We start from the raw sequence: 25,408 nt of genomic DNA, 5'->3' as shown, positions 1-25,408 counted from the left end.
TATTTTTAAAAGTACAAAATAATAATTTATCATTTTAATATAAAATTTAATCAATCAAGTCAAATATATTATAATCTATGTATCAATCAAATCAAATATTATATTATATTAACTATATTTTTTTATTTATTTTTTAATACATTATATTGTTGAATCTTGTGATAAGATAAGATTATTAATTTAATAAAATTGAAATTTTTTAAAAAGAATTGACAAGTTGGTATCATATTAAAATCGAAGTAGGTTTTAAATGAGAGATCTGAGTAATCTACAAGTGTACAATCAGGGGCGGATCCATAAATATTATCAAGGGAGTGCATAATAAAATTTAAATATAGTACTCCAATAATGTAAATAATATTGTTAGATTTCAAATTTAACTTACAATATACCCCTACAACTTGACAGTTTTTTAAAATTATTAATAACTTCAATCGAAAAACTACAAAATATATATTTTTCAGTATAAGTAATTTATAATATTCGTATTAATTTTCACAACAAAAAAAAAATTTCTTCTTTGCGGTTGTTACGAATGTTAAAATCAAATTCAAACTCACAAACTTGTAAGCTAACAATTCTTGATTCAACAATTTGTTTTCAGGTTTAAAAAAACTTAAACTCATTTGTGTTTAGGTTTAAAAACTTAGTGTTTGGGTTTCAATTTTTAAAAAATTATGAGCCACAAATTTTCGGATCACTTTACACACATTAAATAACAAAAAATAACTAAGGTTTTTTGCCCCTCTCTTGTATTTTCGTATTTGGTTCATAATCTATACTCATAAATTATAAATTTATTTTACATGTAAGGGTCTTAAAAAAGAAAATCAAGGGAGGGCGGCTGCCCTCCCTTGCCCCTAATGGAGCGCCCATGTGTACAATGAGTCGATTTGATCAATATTTAAAAATAAAAATGATAATTGTAGCTGAAAAGGTGATATTTTTCTTGAATCGAGTTGATATAAAATTCGTCTCACTAAATTATTTGTGGGACATTTTGTATTAAAATCAGACATGTTTTTTGTTTTTAATTTTACTGTTTATATGTTTAGAATATTGTTAGGTATCCGTCCTCTTCGTTGTTCAGTTGGTCATCTTGTTGCTTGTTAATAATCTGCACAACAGGAAGAATAAAGCAGAGCAAGCCAATAACAAGAAGCCACAAGCAACGTAATATACTCGATACTTCCGGGGCTCAGACGCTACGCCTTCTCCTATTCTCCAGCAATCTACGATGAAGACCAAAGGATTCCCACTCCTGATGCTCACTGCCCTCCTAATCTCACACTAATCTCACAGTAGAAACTCAATCCCACGCTCGAGATAGGTTCACACAGAACCGCACAAAGCACAAAGCAAAGAGATGACACTCAGTCACCGGAAGAGGTAAGACACGCAGAAGCTCAACTCAAATCTCAATCTCTATTTGTCTCCCTAACTCTAGCAATCGACTGCTCTACCATATATATAGAAAAAAAGCTACTTACCAAGATTTCAGTCGCCCAAAATCATGGAAAAAATGGGTGCTGTCGGAAGCCCCTTGTCTCATGCAGAAAGAAGACTTCTCAGCCGTAGAAGAAGAAAAGAGTACGCACAATAGTTATTAGGGTGGTTAGGGAGAAAACTAGAAGGGACTTTTGGTAGTGGGCTGGGATATAAAAAGATGAGTTGGGCCAAAACCCAACAAATCTCTACCTTTTGGCCCAACGTCGGTTCACTGGTTACGAGAGTTACCTATAGCCATCATCATCGCCCCAACAACATAACACAAAGTTAATGTAACAACCAATACGTAGCAAACACAAAATAAGCTAGAACACAACACACAAACAAAAAAAATCTGTCAACAACATCAAAGTTTAGAATTTTCAAACAACATCTAAACATTTCAACAGGTAAAAGCTCCACCTTGTTTGGAATAGTAACAGGTTTGAGAATAGGGGAATTTGGAAATTTAACTCTACCAAGAACACAAAGTTCAGATTCAGTATGACAAACATTCAAGTTTTTTATTTTCACATCGTTGAAAATTACTATTGACCCTTTCATAATTTTCATGACCCCATTACCCCCATCTACCTTGTAAACCAACATCTTCCAAAACAGCACATGAAATCAAATTGTGACACAAGTCAGGAACATGTCTCACATTCTTCAAAGTTAACACATAACCAAAATCAAACTTCAATAAGACATCACCAACACCAGCAACTTGACACAATCTTTTATTTGCCACAGAAACATAGACATGCTTCACTTCTTCATAACTAGAAAACATATTTTTAAATGGAAACATATGAAAAGGGCTTGCAAAATCAATAAGCCATTCATTGTCACATAAAGAACTTGAATGCACAGAATTCACCATAGACACATCATCTATCTCAGTCACCATAAAAACATCACCCATGTTTTCACTACAAGAAGCCATATTAACATGCTCATCATATTCTTTTTGACAATCTTTGTTTTGGTTTTGATTTTGCTTAGGCCTAGAACAATCTTTCATGTAATGACCAATTTCACCACAGTTGTAGCATTTTCTATTCTTAGGTCTCGACTGGAATCTATTTTTAGACTTTTCTCTGACAAACATAGCTTCTCCAGAATTATTATCACCCTTATTAGCCTTTAAATCTATTTCTTTGCATTTCAAGCTATTCACAACATTATCTAAAGTTATCTGATCTCTACCATATTTAATAGCAGATTTAACATCAATGTAAGAATCAGGAATAACATTTAAAAGAACAATAGGTGTATATTCATCAATATATATATCTTCGGTTTGCTTAATATCTTGAACTAATTTGGTAAACACATCAATATTCTCGTCAATGTCTTTTTCTAAATCAAGTTTGAACCGGAAAAATTTATCAAGCAAAAACAATTTACTGGGCAACGAATTTTCAGTATAAAGTTCTTCTAATTTTTCCCAAAGTTCCTTAGCAGATTTTAGTTTACCAACTTTTCTTAACACCGAGTCAGACAAGTTCAAGATAATAGACGAATAAGCAAACTCATCTATTTCAGCTTTTTTTCTCAGCCTTTTCATCAGCAGAATATGACAAATTTATTGCTTTGAAAACTTTTTGTTGAATCACAATCCCTTTAATTTTCTGCTGCCAAATTGAAAAATCCGTTTTCCCATTAAACGGTTGGAGATTATAACCAGTCAAAGCCATTTTTTTTTCACACAGAAAAACACAAAAGCAAAACCAACAAGTTTTCACACAGAAAACACACACAACAGATTTTCACAAAGAAATCTGTAAAATCGCACAAAGCATAGAGAACGCAGCGGATATAAATATTTTTAGAAGATTGAAACACAACAGTAATCAATCACACAAATAAATCCTATGTTCTACCAGCACGTAATCCCAGAACCTAAACCGCGGTTAGCGGCTACTACTAATGCAATAAAAGAGGTTCAAGGTCAAGCAAATATACCAGAGCGAAACTCCCTTACTTAGAGTTTCGATTCCACGAATCAGTAAGGCCAACGAGCTCACGGCGGTGACAGCAACAAGCTCACGGCGATGACGGAAAGTGGGCTGTCCAGCGACGGCGGCTGCTGTCCAGCGATGGCGGCGGCTGTCCAGGCGGCTCGGCGACGAACCAGTGGCTCTGATACCACTGTTAGGTATCCGTCCTCTTCGTTGTCCAGTTGGCCATCTTGTTGCTTGTTAATAATCTGCACAACAGGAAGAAAAAAGCAGAGCAAGCCAATAACAAGAAGCCACAAGCAACGTAATATACTCGATACTTCCAGGGCTCAGACGCTACGCCTTCTCCTATTTTCCAGCAATCTATGACGAATACCAAAGGATTCCCACTCCTGATGCTCACTGCCCTCCTAATCTCACACTAATCTCACAGTAGAAACTCAATCCCACGCTCGAGATAGGTTCACACAGAACCGCACAAAGCACAAAGCAAAGAGATGACACTCAGTCACCGGAAGAGGTAAGACACGCTGAAGCTCAACTCAGATCTCAATCTCTATCTGTCTCCCTAACTCTAGCAATCGACTGCTCTACCATATATATAGAAAAAGAGCTACTTACCAAGATTTCAGTCGCCCAAAATCATGGAAAAAATGGGTGCTATCGGCAGCCCCTTGTCTCATGCAGAAAGAAGACTTCTCAGCCGTAGAAGAAGAAAAGAGTACACACAATAGTTATTAGGGTGGTTAGGGAGAAAACTAAAAGGGACTTTTGGTAGTGGGCTGAGATATAAAAAGATAAATTGGGTCAAAGCCCAACAAATATGATAATTTGAGTTGACATTACAATCATCCCGACGTCATAAGCCCTTGCTTTATCACCAATCTTAAACTGAAAAATAATAAGTAATATTAGGCAGTTGCTTTTATTTGCAATTGAATGCTTCATAAAAGAATTACAAGTACATGTTATTATCAATGTAAACATCATTATATGAGTAAGATTGTGGCTGCTCACCACTTCTCTAGCAATTATGTCGCAATAACTTTTGCAAATTGCATATATTTTATGGACGTCACCGTTTTGGTGAGAAAAAGCGAGTAATCAGATTATTACATATATTTATTTCATCCAATGTTTTGCTCCATAAATGAAAAGAGTTATAAATCATTGCGTTGTTCATATATATCTATACTATATTTTTAAATCTGAGCATCTCATTACTCATACCAATTAATTTTGATATGTCACGTACGTAACACTAACACCAAAACTTGTTTATAGTTCCTATGGACGGATATTTATTAGTACATGTGACGTTAATATTGTTTCAATAGAATCAACATATGAATACAGAATACTATTGAACTATTATCTTAATTAGGATAACATGCAATTTTGCGTAAAGAATGCTAAAATGTCGATAATAATTTGGGAAAAAAATATGTTTAGAGAGAAACAGGGGATTCATATCCTAGGTCCCCCAATCACGCTCAATGATCGTTTTTTGAGCTTTCCTTTTTCTCAATCATGTGCCCTTTGTCTTTATAAAAAAGGTTCGTGATAATAATAAGAACTTTGCTATGGTAAATTCTAAAATTATTGGGAAAATATAATGTGAATTTTGGGGAAAACAAGCAATATCCTTTCAAAATATAGAAATTTTCACAAACTTAAAAATACAGGACCATATATACTAAGGTATTTCTATGTTATATCAGGTGATTGAGTCGACTCTCTATGTTCGTTGATAATTCCTCTACACCAAAACATATTGTACTCACATCATCCACTTAATGACGGGGAATACGTCGAAATATAATGGTTTAAATAAATGTTAAAAATATGTTATCACAACAAAACATTCGTTCTTCCTCATATTTATGACCATGTTAGCACATTTTGTAGCTACATCCAAATTTTTCACCGAAAATATCATACACATGACCAATAATTCAGTGGGCAGTCACCAGATATGAAATGTGGGGAGGACTTGACAAGTCAAGGTATAGGTGTACATATCTTCCCGAAGGTTTGGTTTAATCATGGGAGGGAGACCATTTCATATTCTTGAAATATTCACGTGCAATAGCGCGGAGGCAGGATTAAAAAAATTATCTAAGTTAAAATTTTAAATTTCTGAATTTTTTATTTTTTTAAATCGAGTTATCCGAACTAATATCAAATTAATTCAAAATTTATATATATATATATATATATATATATATATAAAATTGGATCACCCGGACTTACATGCAGCTCTGCCACTATTCACATGACATCTGAGTTGTGCAACTTGTGCTGCATTGACGTAAATTAACTTCTTTCAATAGGAGAGAAATCTGAATACGATCTTGAGTAATAGCGAAGAAGCCTCTACTCCAATGTGATTAATATTTTTAAAGATATTCATGCTTTGGAAAGGAAATTAAAAAAAAAAACATCTCTCCAATCAACCAATAAATAATGGCAGTGTTAATGCCTACATAGGGGGCTATTTCTCAAGGGTTGGCAACAAATTTTTTATTCATACATATACTTTATAACTTGCAATTAATTAAAGGGAAAAATACTAATAAAGGGTAAGAATCACTAATCTCGGTGATTAATATAGACAAAAGATTATGAAGTCAAAATTCATTGGATCCGGGAGGCAAAATTATTAAATTAATGAAGATATAACTTACCGACATTGAATTCAAAGGTTGCGTAGCGTCGGGGTTCTTTGGAAGTATTAATATAGATTTAATTTTGACGTGCCTGCACGTGGAAAGTTGAATTTTATATTTATTACTCCATCCATATTTTCAAATTATTATTATTACAATTATCAGCAAGTATCTTGTACTTTCGATTTCGATTTCGATTTCGATTTTCAATTCTCAACATTTTAAAATCATTTAATTTTATTCAAAAGTGTATTTTTTTCAGTTGTCGATTTGTCTTTTTTGTCTTTCATGTTTTAAAAACTTCAGTTGTAGTTTTGCATATTCATATTTTTGACAATTTTTGTTTTAATCGGAAATGCTGATATAACACGATATATATGTCAACCCATATCAGAGTTACATTGATGTCACATCAGTGTCACATCCAAAAAAAGTATAAATTGACAAAAAAACAAAGATAATAGACTAAAACCAGAGCCGCTCCTTCCTTGAGTCTGAAGAGTCAATGGACGTAGGCCCCAAAATTTCAATTTTTTTAGGGTCCATTTTTTTGGGTTTATATAAGTATATAGTAATAATAATAAATAGGAAAAAATCCCGGTTTAGTCCTAAATATTTGAACACATTCCCGGTTCAGTCCTAAATGTTTGAACGCTTCCGGTTTGGTCCCAAATGTTTTCCAAAAATTCTCGATTCAGTCCTAAATATTTTTATGTTTCCGGTTTGATCCCAAATGTTTTAAAAAGTTTCCAGTTCAGTCCTAAATATTTTACGTTCCAGATTTTGTCCTAAATATTTTTCAAAATATTTCGGTTTGGTCCTTTCATCTACAAACAAAACGTGATAAAAAAAACTTACAAACAAAATAAAAAGTTAAATAAAATAGAAGGTAATAATAATAATAATAAATGAACAATAATTTCTTCCAAATGGAAATATAATATAAATTATGCAAAATAAAATTATAGAATAAAAAAATAATTGAACCGTGCATGCAATCTTATATTAAAAACATTATCAATCACAAACAAATAAACAAACGTTTTAGCAAATAACTAGTATTACTTATTTCACAAAATATTTGAAATTTTTAATAAATTTTTCAAGAGAAGAATACTTATGGTTAACAATTGAGAAAATATAATGAATTATTTGACCACCGTTAAAGTAGTGATATGAAATTAAGTTTTATTTAATAATAAATTTTCTCAAATACTAATTATTTAAATTATAAAAAAGAGTTTTAAAAAGATATATATCTTTTTCCAACCTCCAAATTTTTTCTTAAATGTGCAAGCATCATGAATGAGAATATAACAAAATTAATAGAAATGTGAAATAATTTTAATTCCTCAAGTTTCGTTTAATTTATTTAAGTTTTTATTTTGTAGCATCATGAATTTAATATTCTCATTTTGAACATTGTGTAAAATTGATTTAAATTTGGATAAAAACTCTAATAAATTTGTGTTTTATTTACAACTTGTTTAATGTTAAATATATAATAACTAATATAAAACTCAATCATAAATGATATAACACTATGCGGTGTTAGTTTTAACATACAAGTAGATGGAAGGATCAAACCGGGAAATTTTAAGAAATATTTGGCACAAAATCGGTAATGTAAAAATATTTAGGACTGAACTTGGAACTTTTAGGAAACATTTAGGACCAAACCGGGAACGTATAAACATTTAGGACTGAACCGAAAATTTTTGAGAAACATTTAGGACTGAACCGAAAACGTCCAAACATTTAGGACTGAACCAGAAATGCGTCCAAACATTTAGGACTGAACCGAGATTTTGCCCTATTAAATACAAGTCCATTAATTTTATGATTGTAAAAAAGCCCAATTATGTTAAAATTAAATTGTACTTCCAATCCAATCGGCCCATTTTATAATTCTTTCTCATTCAACCATTCTCAGAAAGTCAGAATCTCATTTTACGTTGAGGGCAAATATTTTTTTCTGCTTTTCGTTTCTCTGAGAAAAATATTTCTCTGCTTTGGAGGCTTGGAACTTTAAGCTTTTCATCATAATTTATCAAGATTAGCAGAGAAATTTCATCAAATCAATAAAATCTACCATCCACGCCACGGGTTAGTAAATATGAAATATTTTTTGTGTTTTAGATTTGAGGATCCGGGTAGGGGTGTTCATATTTCGGATAAAACCGAAAAAATCGGAAATCCAAACCGATAAAATCAAAGAGCGAATCGAACCGAAAATCGTATTTTGTAATTCGGATATAAATATTAAAATCGAAGTTTATTTGGTTCGATTTTGGATTATATATGTCAAAACCGAACCGACCGAAAAAACCGAAATTGAATTAAATTAATAATTTTATTTATATATTTTTTATTTATATAATATATGTTATGAGATAATATTTAGTGAATGAATAATCATTTTGAATAATTTTTTGTTGATTGTTGTTTATTTAATCATTGTTGTTGTTTATGTAATTTATAGTTGATTAGTTAATTGTTCTTTATGTAATTTGTAGTTGATTGTTGTTTTTGTAAGTTATTTAAACTTTATTTTTGAAGTTTTTACTAAGAAATCATGTAAAAAACATATTATATTTTACAATGTATTTATATTATTAATTTTAATAATTGTATCAAAATCGAAATAACCATATCAAAATTTGTGTTGTTTTTTTGAAATTATTATAGAATGTGGTTCGATGTTTGTCCTTGTATTGTTTGTTTTTTCACTATATGACTATAATTTTATTGTGTTATGTATTATGAATGATCAAACCGATCAAACCGAACCATATAAACCGGCTCATTATAGTACAAAAACCGAACCGAACCGAAGTAGAACGGTTTGACTTCGTATTACATTTTTTATAAACCGAAAACCAGAAAACCGAACTGAAATCAGACAAATTAAAATCGAACCGACCGATGAACACCCCTAGATCCGGAGCCCTAACTTGATATGATTGTTTATTTGTTTTGATTTTTTAATATTATTAAATTATTGTTTGATGTGCTTCAAAATTTGTATTGGCTTGTTAAACATCTTTCTTAAATTAAAGTATTGAAATTAATTTCTAAATTATATAATTGGGTTGTGTTGATTTATTCTTCTCGGATAATCGGATTGTCCATCTTGCTTTGAATTGTTCCATCTAATTTATATTATTTTTTTTATTGTGATTGCATTTTTATATATATTACATTGTTATTTTGTCAATTGGTTTAGGGAAAAAAAAATTATATTTTATTTCATTGTTTGTTTGCTAGGAAAATTTATATATGTTTGCCACTAAAACTGTAAGGCGAGTTGTGTTTAAGTGACCATTTGCAATATGTTTGGTATGATTATTTAGTTATAATAGAAATATTGCATTATAATAAATATTGGATTTAGTTTTGCTGATTTAACTTAAGAAAATTATTATGAAGTATTATGAGTGTTTACAAGACCTTTTTTTTAAGTTAAACTCAAGCCAAAAAACTAATAGGATCGACCTTAATTAAAATGATATTTGACAACACAGAAAACTGAAATATTCGCAAAAAAGACAAACATATATATATGATCAAAAAAATAATTTTCTTTTTAATTCATAAATATGTTTAATTAATTGAAATCTTATCTTTCACATGCAACAATGTGACGTGTATGATTAGAGGTGATCAAATACAAGATTGATTAAAGTTGAATAATTTTCTCTTCGCTCATCTAATTTCCTATGATATGAGATGGTGTCAGCAGTAATTTTTTGTCATTGCAACTCATAATCAATCACAATCAAATTCATTGTTGCTCTGATCACTTCCTAACAAACATTGAACATATACAAGAAGATTAACATTATAAATCTTTCTTGTTTTTCGCCATTTGATTGGTTCATGTGACACAACATATATATCTTGTAAGTTATAAGTTAGAAATATGATATTCATGTTAAGGGACACATGAAACATGTGGAAGATTCTATCTTATATCAAGATAAATACTCTCTCACATTTTGTCTTCTTCAGTATGATCTTGGACTGAACATTTTGAACAAAAAACATAATAATAGAGTACTTATTTCGTATAGTGCGGAGTCAAGATTAAAAAATTATATGGCTAAAATTTTAAATTTTTGAATCTTTTATTTTTTTGAACCAAGTCATCCGAACTATTATCAAATTAATTCAAAATTTTATAAAATTTATATATATATAAATTTTTTTAAAAAAAATGGGTCACCCTGGCTTACATGTGGCTCCGCCACTGTTCACGTGACATCTGAGTTGTGGTGCATTGACGTAAACTTCTTTCCATAGGAGAGAAATCTGAGGGCAAAATCCCGGTTCAATCCTAAATATTTGGACACATTTCAAGTTCAATCCTAAATGTTTGGACGTTCCCGGTTTGGTCCTAAATGTTTCTCAAAAGTTTTTGGTTCAGTCCTAAATGTTTATATGTTCCCGGTTTGGTCCTAAATATTTCCCAAAAGTTCCCGATTCAGTCCTAAAAATTTTCACATTGCCGATTTCATGCCAAATATTTCTCAAAAGTTCCCGGTTTGATCATTTCATCTACTTGTGTGTTAAAACTAACACCGCGTAGTGTTATATAATTTATGATTGAGTTTTATATTATTTATTATATATTTAACATTAAACAAGTTGTAAATAAAATACAAATTTATTAGAGTTTTTATCCAAATTTAAATCAATTTTTACACAATGTTCAAAATAAAAATATTAAATTTATGATGCTAAAAAATAAAAACTTAAATAAAATAAACAAAACTTGAGAAATTAAAATTTAATGATGTTATTTAACATTTTTATTAATTTTGTTATATTCTCTTCATGATGGTTGCACATTTAAAAAAAAATTGGAGGTTGTAAAAAGATATATATCTTTTTAAAACTCTTTTTATAATTTAAAAAATTAGTATTTGAGAAAAAATTACTATTAAATAAAACTTAATTTCATATCACTACTTCAAAGGTGGTCAAATAATTCATTATATTTTCTCAATTGTTAAGCATAAATATTTTTCTCTTGAAAAATTTGTTGAAAATTTCAAATATTTTGTGAAATAAGTAATAATAGTTATTTGCTAAAACATTTGTTTATTTGTTTGTGATTGATAATGTTTTTAACTATAAGATTGCACGGTTCAATTATTTTTTTATTCTATAATTTTATTTTGTATAATTTATATTATATTTTCATTTGAAAGAAATTTTTGTTCATTTATTATTATTATTATTATTATTATTATTATTATTATTATTATTATTATTATTAGCTTCTATTTTATTTAACTTTGTTTTTTGTTTGTAAGTATTTTTTTATTACGCTTTGTTTGTAGATGGAAGGACCAAATCGAGAACTTTTGGAAAATATTTAGGGAAATCTTTAACGTAAAACATTTAGGACTGAACTGGAAACTTTTTAAAATATTTGGGACCAAACCGGGAACATAAAAACATTTAGGACTGAACCAAGAATTTTTGGAAAACATTTGGGACCAAACCGAAAACATTGAAACATTTAGGACTGAACCGGAAATGTATCCAAATATTTAGGACTGAACCAGGATTTTTTCCGAAATCTGAATACGATATCGAGTAATAGCGAAAAAGCCTCTACTCCAATGTGATTAATATTTTTAAAGATATTCATGCTTTGGAAAGGAAAAAAAACGTCTCCAATCAACCAATAAATAATGGCAGTGTTAATTAGGCACATAGGGGGCTATTAGTAAGTTACATAACAATTTAGAGAATTATTGCAATCACACCACAAAAATGATTCTTGACTTTTAATCCAGATTTATATTAAATTTTGTTTAATTTAATTAAATCCAAATGCTGATAGGATGTTGCAGCATGTTTTTGCTCGAACGAAAGTGATTTTGATTATAAAAAAATAGTATTAGAATCATTTATTTATCACACTACCCATTTCTGATTTTCAATGTTTTATTTTCAAACACTATTCACTGTTTTTGTAATTTATAAATTTAATCAGGACATCTTTAAAAAAATATAATTTTTGCAGAAACTCCCTAAATTATCTTTTATTCTTGGATTCAAGTATGCTTAAATCAATTATTTGGAAGGAATCCTTGACCAAACACAATAAAATATTGTAATTTTTTGTTGAGCATGATATGGCACAACTAGGAAATCCGAACAAATTTTATTTTATCCACCAAAGTATTTAGCATCAATATCATCCCTACCCAATAAGTTACAAAACCGATCAATCTCATTCGGTGCAACGACATAAACCAGCTTTCTCATTAAAATAAAAGACTATTCGAAGTCAGATGACAGCAAAAATAACTCCACCACCACTTAAATAAAAATAAATAAATGAAACAATGGTCTTTTTATTTCTTTTATTTTATTTTATTTTTATCATAAGACATAAGCTTGGTTATATATATTTTTTATCTTTCAGATGTGAAAGAATTTAAGAAAATAGAGGGATACAGTATACTAAATAATAAAAACAACTTCCATATACATATATTATATATTAGCATTGCCTTATTTTATGGACTTTTTCTTTTTGGTGTGATGGGACTTGAAGTAATTAATTCCACATGCAATTATATTGATCAAATCATAGACATTGGAAATTTACAACAAAGCAACATACATAGCCAAAGGTACAATTACACATTAGCAGCAATTATATTAAATTCGTCCCAATTATGTGCCCAATAAAACACTGGTGATTCTGACAGTGAATATTGGCTCATTATTTATGTAGCATATATAGTTACTAGCTAGCATTCAACTTACCCAACAGGACCACGTTTTCATGAACATTTTTTGTCACTATAAAGTGTACAAACTTCACACACAAACTTCAGCTAACTGTACTAAAATTACTGTAAAGTGCAAAATATTCTGAAATTTGACACAACAAAATATTTTGTGAGGAAGATTCCATACTGGCACGCCAAGTGTGAAGCGCCATACATGAAAGAACTCATGTACAACATACCCTGTCTTTCGGCTCAATGACGATGGTTTTTTTCAAAAAAAATATTATTTTATTAGTAAACTAGTATTAATATATATATATATATATATATATATAGATAATATTTTTGGTTGTATAACTTGTTCGTTTACAATTTGATCATGCTATTATCTATGAATTTATAATATTAGTCAATTATTAACTCATGAGACCTTATTTTTTCGAGGGATTTTCTAAATAGCTGTAAGTCCCAAAAATTTAAATAGCTCTATAAAACCTTTAAAAAAAATATTTAGCCTTCCTTTGATAAATGTTTACATGAACACAAAAACATATTATATTAATTAAATTACAATTGTACAAATTCATTATTAAAACCCGGAAGTTTATGTGTGTAAACGTCTAACAATAAAATAAAGGAGTGTTTATAAACTCTAAAAATTATAAGTGGTTATGAATTTTTTTCTTCACAAAATCAAAATAAACAAAAAAAAAATTCATTCCATTGTTATTTATTTTTCATCATAACACTGATGTAACATCATATTTATCAATAATTTTCATACTAATTTCAGCATTTTTTTTATATCAAGTCATTTTATTCAATGCCGTATCAACATTTCGAAATTCACATTTAACTATCATAATGGTCTCATTTTTCAAATCCATGAACTTATTAAAATATTTCTCTATCTTTTTTTAAGCAAATATTTCTCTATCTTATATTCTTATTAATATATATATGAGAAGTTTTAAGCTGCCCAATAAATTCATGCCCACTTCATCCTCAACTACTAAAACTCGCTACCGGGTTTTAGTTGTTTTTGTTTTTTTATTTTTCGCACCACTAAAACACGGCACCAAGTTTTAGTGGTCGGGACTCGGGCACGAAGTGAAAATCATTTGTTGGACAGCTGAAATTTTTATATATATATGATAAATTATATAAAACTTTATCATGTTTATTAACTACGATCGGTTGCATAGATATAAGATTTTAAGTTTGTAACTAGTTCATGTACATGCGTATCGAAGCATGTGAGTGGGACGCATGATTAATACTCTCGAAAGGAGTAATAATAGATCCGAATGTTAATCCAAATTAGTTATAAAAAAAAATACTATGTATCATGTCATTAACAATAATTTGTGTAGGCTTTTAATGATTATTAGGCGGTTTGAAGCTAATCTTGGTATGAATTATATTTATTCATCTCTTTCATAATCGATAGAACATAAAATCATGTCACATATATATGCTACTTTTTAAAAAAAATATTATATATTATTGAAAAGGACCCATTATTCTCTATATATAGTACCGACACTAGAGAATATAGAGAGTAGATTTCTTAGGAAATAGTCTCAATAATCTATATCTGTTAGATAGATCAATCCGATGCATATTGTAGTAAAACACAAAATTTTATTGAAGGCTAGCCCCTGCATGAGGATTCAATAATGTATTATTATGTAGTGGATGCTAGTCGCTCATCAAATTAATATCATACATACCTTGCTCATGCATACGCAAATACATATTTTTCCTGATACATGATTGAATTGAGTATGGGTGGAATAGGGTCGGGACCCATCCCGTAAACCCCCTACTCAACTTCTGTCCCGAAAAGAATCGAAAAACTTTTTTTTCTCCCGATTCCGTATCCGAAATATTTCGGGACCCGACTAACGGGATCCCGAACATAGAAACTTATATTTATAAATAAAAATAAATAAATATTCAATTTAAACATATAATATTAAAATATTTCGGATAATGTTTCAAAGTTTTGTTAAGAGAAAAAAAATGTATAGGATAATTATTAATAAAATATTCGGATACAATTACTAAATAATTTTGTTAAATAGATTGTCAAATTAATCTCTTGAGTCTTGTTCTACATATTTGTTCTAATTAGATAATTATAAATATGAATTAATTAAATTATTAATTTAATTTTTTTAAAAAATACACAAAAAATAAAATGGCGTGATTTTACAATTTAATCGTCTCAACAATAAAAATTATGCGAATTAAGTCCACAATTAAGTGTTATATGAGTTGAAACATAATAATATTTAGCTTATTATATTAATAAAGTTATTAATAAAACATATTATCATATTATTTCGGGACGGTTCGGGAATCCCGCCGGGATAAGGTTTTATTTCCGATCCCGCTCCCGATATTAATCGGGATGGAAAAAATCCCGAAAGTTCAGGTCGGGAAAATTTCGGGTTGGGATTTTTTCGGGACGAGAATGAAATGAGATTCGTGAAGGATCAGGATTTCGAGAATTTTTGTCACCCATAAAATTGAGACCAAAGTATAACAGAAGTGGAAGCGCTAGTTTAATCTAAATATAAAGATATAATTAAACGTAAATTAATTCTGATCATGAAGCAACATATATTTCTATATATGGTGGGTTTAGTTATTGAAGAATATTGTAAGCTTCTTGGGCTGGGAAAATTAATAAAAATTTGTTTTTGTTAAAATCAGCAAATCATTTTGCTCATGTGTTAGTAATTAGAAGAACTGTTTCTTTGTCTAATCTATAAGGTCGAGTCTTATCATCTTCTTTCATTTCTACTGTATGTAATGTTAAACAACTTAGTTTGAACACTAAATTACGTGCTTTATTTAAAAAAAAATATGTAATGTTATGTGTACATAGAGTCTTACATGTTGGGTTACATATAAGACTTAAAATTACATGATTATCCTACATGCATTTTTGAAAGATTTTTTGCAAATAAAGTGCAAAGATAATCATGTAATTTTAAGTATCATGTGTAATCCAACGTGTAAGACTCTGTGTACACGTAACATTACCCAAAAATTAATCAATTCAATTTTTCTAAGTTACTGTTCATATATAAAATTATCGATCCGTCCATCGATTGTTCATAAATTGCGCATAAAATTTATGGGAAAATTGTCTCCTTTTTTTCTTTTTTTCCCCCTCCTCCTGTATATTAATCTATTTGCGATTTTGATCATATATCTATGTTTTTCAAATTTAGTTATACCGTTATCTTTGAATTTTTTCTTTTGGCAATTCTAAATTTTTTTAAAATCATGTGACGATATAAATGTGACACAAAATGCAACGGATACACTCTCAACGAAAAAAGAATTATTAATTAAATTAGCCAAAATATTGGAAGGTATAACTACGAAACTAATATTGAAATTTGATAAACGATAAGAACCAAAATCACAAAATGAACGTAGATACGAACCAAAAAACTAAAATTTTCTCAAAATTAAATTATATTCATTTTCCTTTTTTCCCACAAGAGGGAGCAACAGAAACCCTACCTCACATGTTAATTGGTACGTACGTCCAATAATATTATAACCTTCATCGATCTCTTGTATGTTTATAAATCTCCTCTCCACTCTCTGCTCATACAATCTCGAGTTTTCTTAATAATCGAACCAAAATCATGGTACAAACGAAAAAGTACAGAGGTGTAAGACAGCGCCACTGGGGTTCTTGGGTGTCCGAAATTCGCCACCCTTTGCTGTAAAAATTAATTCCAAATTACATCTGATGACATATATATATCATGTTTTTTTGACTTTTTTGAGATTCTTGGATTAATGGGTTTTTTAATTTTTGGTGTTGTTTGTTTCGGCAGGAAGAGGAGGGTGTGGCTGGGGACTTTCGAGACGGCGGAGGCGGCGGCGCGAGCCTACGACGAGGCGGCGGTGCTGATGAGCGGCAGAAATGCGAAGACCAACTTCCCAGCTGTCGTGAGGAGCCAAGAATTAATAAACGGCGGCGATATCTCTACTCCGATGCTGAATCCAAGTTCCCAGCTCGCATCCATTCTCAATGCGAAGCTTCGAAAATCATGCAAGTCTCCGTCTCCTTCGCTCACCTGCCTCAGGCTGGACACGGAGAGCTCCCACATCGGGGTGTGGCAGAAACGGGCCGGGTCCAGGTCCGAATCCAACTGGGTCATGACCGTTGAGCTCGGGAAGAGATCAAAGACGACGACGGACGGTGGCCGCGAGGCGGAGGAGTATCAAATGCCGCCGCCTGTGGCGGTTCCGGGATCTGCTATGGAAGTAAGGAACGGGATTAATGAAGAAGAAAGGGTTGCATTGCAAATGATCGAGGAACTACTAAACAGGAATTAATCTATATTTTTCTTTTTCTTTTAATTATTACAAATTTCATATATATATATATATATATAAGTTTTTGCCTGTGTTATATTAATTTGTTCAATCATATGCTTTGTTTTTTTGTTTTGGAGCGAGCAAATAAACCACTTAAGAATCATTTGTGTTCATTATTAATTGATGTTAAGAGGTTGGTTGTGGTGTGTATGTGTTTGTCGACCTATGTACGAGATTTGGAAGATGAATACTATTAATGCATGCTACATTGGTGGAGCAAGCTATCAAGAATTGATATATATAGTAATTTCGAGTGGTCTCTTTTTGGATATTTCGTGGATACTGCAATACGTTCACATGAACATCTTGTGCAAATGTATTAAATTTTTTTACGAGGTTCACATTAATATCTTGCGGTGATCATGATTTATTATAATATAATATTTATTTTGATCTGATATTATATATAATATTATGTCCACTCAAATTAACTTCGCAAATCTTTTAATCAACATATATAATTTATCAAATAATGAATTTTTAGAAATTTAATTTACACCGGTCATGGTTCATTTCAATTTAGAGATAACAAAAGGTGAATTTGTATTTTCGGTGTTGTAATTTGTATGGTTTTTTTTTGTTAAGTTAAGATGAATTTTTATTTTTAGTCCTCTAACTTGTATATTATTTTCATTTTTTTATTTTTTCACTTGTATTTCTTTTATTTTCGGCCATTTTATGATCGATAAAGAATATAAAAAATGAAAATAAATACAAATTAAAGGCAAAAAATGCAAACAACATACAGGTTAGAGGTTACAGGACTGAAAATGAAATTCATCGTAACATGAACAAAATGAAAAAAAAAACATACAAGTTACTGGACTAAAAATACAAATTCATCATTAACAAAATCAAAAATAAAAAATATAAATAACAAAACAAAAAATATAGTTATCTCTTTAATTGTCGCCGATCACATTTCACAAGCATTCTCTGTTATATTTGAATAAATTGAAGGAATATGTGGGGTGCAGTTGATGAACGTGAGAATTAAAATAATAATAATAATAATAATAATAATAATAATAATAATAATAATAATAATAATATGATAATGCATGAACCCTTTAGAACAACTATATTGGTCAAATTAATGGATGGACAAAAATTTCCCTTACTACTTATAACTACCATCTTTCAATTTTATTTTTTAATTTAAAAATAAAAAAAAATGTTCATTATTTTTAGATTTAATATAAATTACAACATAATAATGCATGAACCCTTTAGAATAACTATATTGGTCAAATTAATGGATGGAAAAAAGATGTCCCTTAATACTTATAACTATCATCTTTCAATTTTATTTCTCAATTTAAAAATATAAAAAATGTTATATTTTTAGATTTAATATAAATTATTTATGCTCGCGAAATTTCGCGTGCGTGAATTGCTTGTTACATTTAAGTCTCTGCCCTAGCATCCAAGCACACACTTTGCATGTGATATAATATATAAATCATATGTATTTACATGTCTATATCTATATTTATTTTATTTTAAATATTTGATTTGAAAAACTAAATGAAATTATAGATCAACGTGGCTTATTCTCACTACTACAAAAAAGGTGGTTGATGAAAGAATATGAGGAAGAATGTGAGAAAGTGGGGTAGTGTATGATAACTTTAGTGAATAATATTAAGAGTAATTTGGTACAACCATTAAAATGATCAAAAATGGTTACTATAATATCTTCGTGCTGTCGTGCATTATAATATTGTATAGATAAGATATTAAACTGAATAATTATCTTTTTAAATTAGTCTTATTTGGTATCTGCCATCTGGTAGGCTAGTATAAGATGACTGAAGAATGTTGATATGTGAGTGATCAATATATTGCTTATTTTGGAAAAATAATCAAAATGTGACGTTTGATCTGTCTTACGCTTTTAAGATTTTGAATTATCAGATAAAGCATATTAAGAAAACCTTATACAACATATTCACCGGTTGATTAAGTGATATTTAAGTTGATAGAATGCATTAACATATGATAGTTGATAAAGCATATTAAGAAAACCTTATACAACATATTCACCGGTTGATTAAGTGATATTTAAGTTGATAGATGTAGTTGCTAATAACATGAAATTAGGAGTGTATCAACTATCATATGTTAATGCATTTTTGCCAAATGAATAGGAACATTAAAATGATAGATGACACAAGTCCATCTTTGCATTTTATTTTTTTTGGCAAAGATTGCGACAGTGTAATTATAGGTTTTTAATAGTGGTAGATGTAACAATGTAACAAATTCTCTTATGCCTAGTCCCTAGCTACCTCATTGCATGTCATGTCTATTTTAGTATCCTATGATTCATTTTAAATTATAAAATGAAGGTATACTTTTTTCTATTGCAATTTTAAAATCAAAATCGAAATATAAGTTCATTTTCACAATTCGAATTCTGTCGCAAAAATATATTTGCCATAGGAAAATTGAGATCCACATAATTAAAACATTTTCTAATTAAACCTGTTTTATGACAGATTAGAGACCGAATTTTTGGTTCCCGAACCCCTTTTTTAGTGTATTTGATTTGATTAATTAATCCAGAAAGTTAAACGTCGGTTTAAGAATCATAATCATACTAAAAGAGAACCATATAAATAATTGATAAATTACCATAGCCATATTAATAAATGTTATCAAATTTGTTTTAATTAATATCTAATAAAACATCGATTAGAGAATCAAATAATGCAATGTGTACGTCCTATAACATTAACACCTACAAGAAGCCTAAAGTGACTTCAATATCGGGGGCAAAGCTAAATAGCTGTCATTATTAAGAAATTACTTCTTGTAATTAATAACTATGCTTTGGAGTTGGAATATGATTAAAGCATGTTTAATGGTGAGATGAAGTTGGTGTGATGAAGTTGGTAACTTTATTGCATGATGATGTCAGCGATGATAACTTAATTGCTTGGTTCTGCGAGAGTGTGATGATGTTGTAGAGAAGATGTTGAAATATTAAATTTTTATTTTATTAAATATAATTTATTTAAACACAAAATAAATGCACATAATTAAAAAAATTAGAATTACTCATAATTAAATTTTTAATATTACAAAAAATTAATAAAATTTTCTAAATTAAAAAATTTAAAAATTACAAATAATTAAAATAAATTACCAACAAAAAAGTAAATTATTTTTCAAATCAAATTAATTTTTTTCATCATTAATTTTGTAATTTTAAAATTATTTTTTATAATTTAAAAGATCATAATCTGGACCGTTGAATCTCCAACTATCCAAATTAATCTGACCATTAGATTAATTTAAAGTTTTAAAACCAAAATAAAAAATTTAAAAAAAAGAAAAGAAGATTGCAGGCGGGTCATCGGCCCCGCCTACATTATCGCACGAGGAGCTTTCCTCGTGCGATGTCCTCGCCCCTTCAAGGGGCGAGGAGAGGAAGTGGGGCGAGGAAGCCCGCTACCTTGTACATACCCTTATAAAATCCTTTCGTAATCAAATAAATTTGGCAATAATTAAAAAAATGATTAAAAAAATCTTAAAAAAAATAAAAGAGTCCCTGTGGCATTTCTAAGTTCTAACTCACCGACATCTCATATTTGAGATGATATCAAGGTTTAAAATATAATTGTAACTTCGCCAAAAAAAATATATAATTATAACGAATCAGTTAAGGGTGTGTTTGAAGTTATATATTATTAATCTATCTATAAATTATATTATTCAGTCTTACATTTTTTTGTCATATTATTTATTCATCTTTCAATTATTTATCTCACATCAATTAAATCATAAATTATTTATCTTACATCAATCAAATCATTTAATTTAAATTATTATATTACCCTTATAAATAATATTATTAATTAATAAAAAGATAAAATAGTAATTTACTATTTTCATATAATATATAATCAATCAAATCAAACAAACTATAATTTATCAATCAAATCAAATCTTATATTAACTATCATTTATTATTTTTTTATCTCTATATTATTTATCATATCACCTCAAAGCACTCTAAAAATAAAATAATAGTTTGAAGATAGGCGAGTGAGTTTATCACACAAAAATTATCTACTATATTTTGTCTTACTAACATAATTCAGATACTATTATTGAAAAATCGCGGTTATGATTTTAAGTTATCAAAAATTAACGATAAAATTTGTAATAATAGAAAACGAGTAGGTTTTTTGTAAGACGGTCTCATTTACAATAAAAAATAATATTTTTTTATATAAAAATAATACTTTTCATAGATAACTTAAATATGGATTCGTTTCACAAAATTAATTCGTGACATCTCACGTAAATTTTTGTGATAGAATACCGTCCACGTGGCAAATTGAAAAGTACGTGTGCATAGTAATATGCTAACGTTGTATCGTACAATTCGTCCTGGAAAATAATAAAAATTAGAAATAAATAAATAAATCTGCCACCCACACAAGATAGTCTCGTAACTATTCATTTCCCCGCAAATTTGGCAAGAAGACTAGAAATCACAAGAGTTTTTGTTCGATGAAAATGTTCGAATCCGTGTGTTTTCTGCTCATTTTCTCACTCGCAATCTCTGTTTCTCAATCAAGGTCAATAATCCCACGCCCTCAGCCTCTCGATTCCCTCAAAATCAACGCCACCCAGGTCTTGAATCTCTCTTTCTTGGGAAAGAATTTCTCCAAGTATGAGTACGAAGTTTCATTGATTAATTTGTTTTTGTGGGATTTTTCAGAATCAAAGAAGCTGTTCCTTTACGGTGAGCATAAGGACGAGCTGTTCTTCCACTCGATACACACGGGATCAAATCAGTCTCGCCTTTGGTGATGCTTATGGAAATCAGGTCCTAATTTCTTGTACAAATACATGGGATGCTATTTTCTTGTGGTTTGTGTGGAGTTTATGTTCAATTTTACTCTGGGTGGATGTTATGTTAGGAGTTAAGCTCAGGTTTTTGGAGAGGGTTTAGCCAAGTTCTTTCCTTTTTGCCTTTTTCCTTCAAAGAAAGAAATATGTTTGGAAAGTTTAATGTAGTGTTTTTTTATAAGCTATTCAACCTAGGCAAAAATGAACCCAAATGATACTTTTGTTTAATTTGGTAACTTAGAACCATAAAGGGTAGAGGCGAAACCAAGAAATGTAAATCTATGAAATATGAAGAGGTGATATGCATTTCTGGTTTCTGAACGGTGTATATAGATCGGATATTTTAAGGAGGCGGCTTGTTTACATGAAGTAGAAATGCAATATTTTCTTGGACAGAGTCCCTAAATTGTTTTAGCTTTGCAATAGTTTTCAAATATTGGCAATATGCATTTGTTTGATTTTGTTTGGTTACATAGTTATGCTTGATCCAATAAGTGGTTATCATATGAATCTTACTCGTTTTGAAAATTTGGATGGCTTCCATATGTTAGAGGGGAAGGTTCTGTTTTGAACGATTGTTTTGCTAGTGCTTTTGTTCAAAAGACGTATTCCTTTTTTATCTGCATTGAGGACAAAAATTAGTCAGGACATCCAAGAGTGAAGCTCGGAAATCTTGTGAGTCATCGGTCTTTCATCATTTTATGTTTGATTCTTGAATTCTATATATAGGTGTATGCACCAAGACTGGATGATCCACGTTCGAGGACATTTGAGCGATGTTCAACGGATACATTTCAGGTATATGGCCCTTGTACATACCAGATATGCTATTTGTACCTCTACCGAAGTGGCTATGATGGATGGATCCCATATGATGTAACAGTCTATGGATATAACACAAGCCCTGCGGCTTTCTACTACAATGTGATGGTGCCTGGTGATATTTGGTATGGATTTAACTATTGTTATGGTACCACAGCATCTTCTTCAGTTGTAAAAGACGCATGAAATTAATGTCTCTGCCACGAATAAAGCAATGTGAATGAAGTTCACAAATGTGACGAGTTCTTTGATTATTTTGTATCAGCCTGATGAGAAAATGCTTGTATCGGATTAGTGATGATCTATTGCCATGTTATCTCTGGTAAATATGAAGTTTTGCCTCATTTGAAAATCCGAGTGATTCTTTAGCAAATGCTGATATACTGTATCCTGTTCTAAGAAAAGATTCAAAATTTCTGCTGTGGTCTATTAGGTAACTTCTTTCGCAGGAAAACGAGGTTCTAAGTTATTTATAAGGTTTAATTTATAGCAAATTCAGAAATTTACTAAGACATATATGCATACGACAGCATGCTACAAGTCACACGAATCAGATCGCCCGAAAAAGCTGTATCTGTTATCTGCGATGTTGTCATATACAAAATCTCGAACGAATCTGCAGAAATTAATAGCAAGAATGAAGTGAAATGAGAGCGTTTTAACTGATTCTTGGAGATGGAATAACTGGACTTACAGTGGTATGAATTGCAGAAAGAGAGCAAGCTGGGGAAAGGGCAAGTTGATGTTTTCCATTATCTTCAGTACAGCCGCTGACTTGATATATGACCTGAAATTATCAAGCCTCCAACAAATAACATTGAGTTTTACGCCTTGGGAACATGATTTTGCTTGTTGGGGATGCCATTTTTTATATTAAAAGGAGTGTAGGGAGATATACCTATCTTTTTCAACAAGCACAACACTTGAAATATCATCTGGTGCTCTTCCAGATCTCTGCAGCAGCTTTTTTCCTGCTTCACTCTGCAGAGCTTCAAATCTAACGTTCCTGGAAAGTAATTCCATGCAAAGTGAGAAGAAGAAAGTCACTTGAATGGAGAATCAACTACATACCTTAGCCCATGATATGAAACAGATCCACCTACTATAAGGAATCTCTAACATGCCATTCTTAAAAGTTTCTAGGGAGAGGATATGCAAGCGAATTCAAGTTGTCTAATGGAATTGCCTTGATTTATCAGATAAAAACACGGAGTCAAGAAAGGGATGCTTATGGTTTTTTACGCAGCAAGAGATACATATCAAGAAAGTGAAGCCCACAAAACAGACTAAGTTTAGCAATACTTGTTATGATTTATCAAATACCAGATTCAAAATATTTTACCGTTCTCAGCACCTGGCAAAGATGAAATTATCAAGAAAGATCAGATTTTTCATGTGCAGCAAGGTCAAAGCTTAAAAGGGCATATTCCTAAAAATACAAAATAACTGATTTTAAATTCGATCTTTCAAAACAAGTTGAGGTATTCCAACCTTTTCCGATCGTTGTCTCGGACAAACTTCACACCTCCATTGCATAAATTGCACACACCTGCCACGCAACAAAAGAAAATTTCTTGACTTCCTCCGAGAAAGAAACCAAATAAAAATCTAATCTTTAGCAGGAACTTGAAATTCTTACGAGACCAATATTAACAAAAACACTTGGATATCGAACGCGAAAAATCTATTGCAAAAAACATCTTTATTGCAATCTTCTGCTAAATTGGACAGTACCGTCGAACAACATGATGGGTCGAGGGTCCTTCTCAAAGAAGCTGGCGGTTTCTTTCACCCAGTCCACCTCCGTCGGAGACGACAAGCTGGCGGAGATGATAATCCCGCGACGGCGCGGGCTAACGTGCGCGGGGAGGGGCACTGCCACGCTCGGGCCCTTGGCAGGTGAAATGAGCGCCATACCACCAGTAAGGGAAATGTTGAGGCTCGTTCACACTTCACAGTATCTGATTCAGCGAAAAAGAAAGCAAGAAAATTTTGAAAAGACCAAAAGCACCATGGGGATTTATTGGGGGCCGAAGGGAACTGTGTTAAATTTGGAATGTTTCAGGGGTAAAATAATGATTCCACTTAATAAATGTAGCCACTCTATTTGCGCCACGTGGAGTTTCATGCAACTCTACTTTTTAAACAAATAATGATAATGATAAAGATAAAGAAACTAATATAAGTTATATAACTGAAAAATTGTCGTCAAAGAGATGAGTTGGATTTATAAATTTTCAACTCGTTCTTTCCTGAGTCGTTCGGTTTATTACTATCAGATTGGTGAGTCAAATTGTCAATCATGGTGAATTAATTGCTATACGTAAACGTCTAAAGTTTATATGCGATCGATTTTGAAATTTTCTTGACAGTTTTTTATTTAAATTGTCATCGACTCAAGTGAAGATCTATGTTACGTTAGAGTTTGTGT

At 30.4% G+C, this 25,408-nt stretch overlaps 3 protein-coding genes across 3 annotated transcripts; 2 read left to right on the top strand and 1 right to left on the bottom strand.

Annotated features, from left to right (window-relative positions):
- Positions 1-16,504: 16,504 nt before the first annotated feature.
- LOC140863106 (ethylene-responsive transcription factor WIN1-like) lies at positions 16,505-17,300 on the top strand. The gene is made up of 2 exons (XM_073266267.1): positions 16,505-16,627; positions 16,743-17,300. The coding sequence occupies exons 1-2, from the start codon at positions 16,548-16,550 to the stop codon at positions 17,245-17,247; spliced, it is 585 nt and encodes a 194-aa protein (XP_073122368.1). The 5' UTR covers positions 16,505-16,547; the 3' UTR covers positions 17,248-17,300.
- Positions 17,301-21,746: 4,446 nt separating this feature from the next.
- Positions 21,747-23,304, top strand: LOC140863108 (embryo-specific protein ATS3B-like). The gene is made up of 3 exons (XM_073266269.1): positions 21,747-21,936; positions 22,025-22,132; positions 22,885-23,304. Exons 1-3 carry the CDS (start codon positions 21,814-21,816, stop codon positions 23,161-23,163), a joined length of 510 nt encoding a protein of 169 aa, XP_073122370.1. The 5' UTR covers positions 21,747-21,813; the 3' UTR covers positions 23,164-23,304.
- Positions 23,305-23,443: 139 nt separating this feature from the next.
- LOC140863107 (DCC family protein At1g52590, chloroplastic) lies at positions 23,444-24,927 on the bottom strand. Its single transcript, XM_073266268.1, has 5 exons — positions 24,712-24,927; positions 24,469-24,526; positions 23,876-23,983; positions 23,672-23,764; positions 23,444-23,593 (listed from the first exon to the last, which is right to left on the bottom strand). Exons 1-5 carry the CDS (start codon positions 24,890-24,892, stop codon positions 23,512-23,514), a joined length of 522 nt encoding a protein of 173 aa, XP_073122369.1. The 5' UTR covers positions 24,893-24,927; the 3' UTR covers positions 23,444-23,511.
- Positions 24,928-25,408: the final 481 nt, after the last annotated feature.

Source organism: Henckelia pumila, chromosome 4 (assembly GCF_033568475.1).
Source record: "Henckelia pumila isolate YLH828 chromosome 4, ASM3356847v2, whole genome shotgun sequence".
NCBI lineage: Eukaryota > Viridiplantae > Streptophyta > Magnoliopsida > Lamiales > Gesneriaceae > Henckelia > Henckelia pumila.
This window is presented reverse-complemented; position numbering and strand designations above follow the sequence as displayed.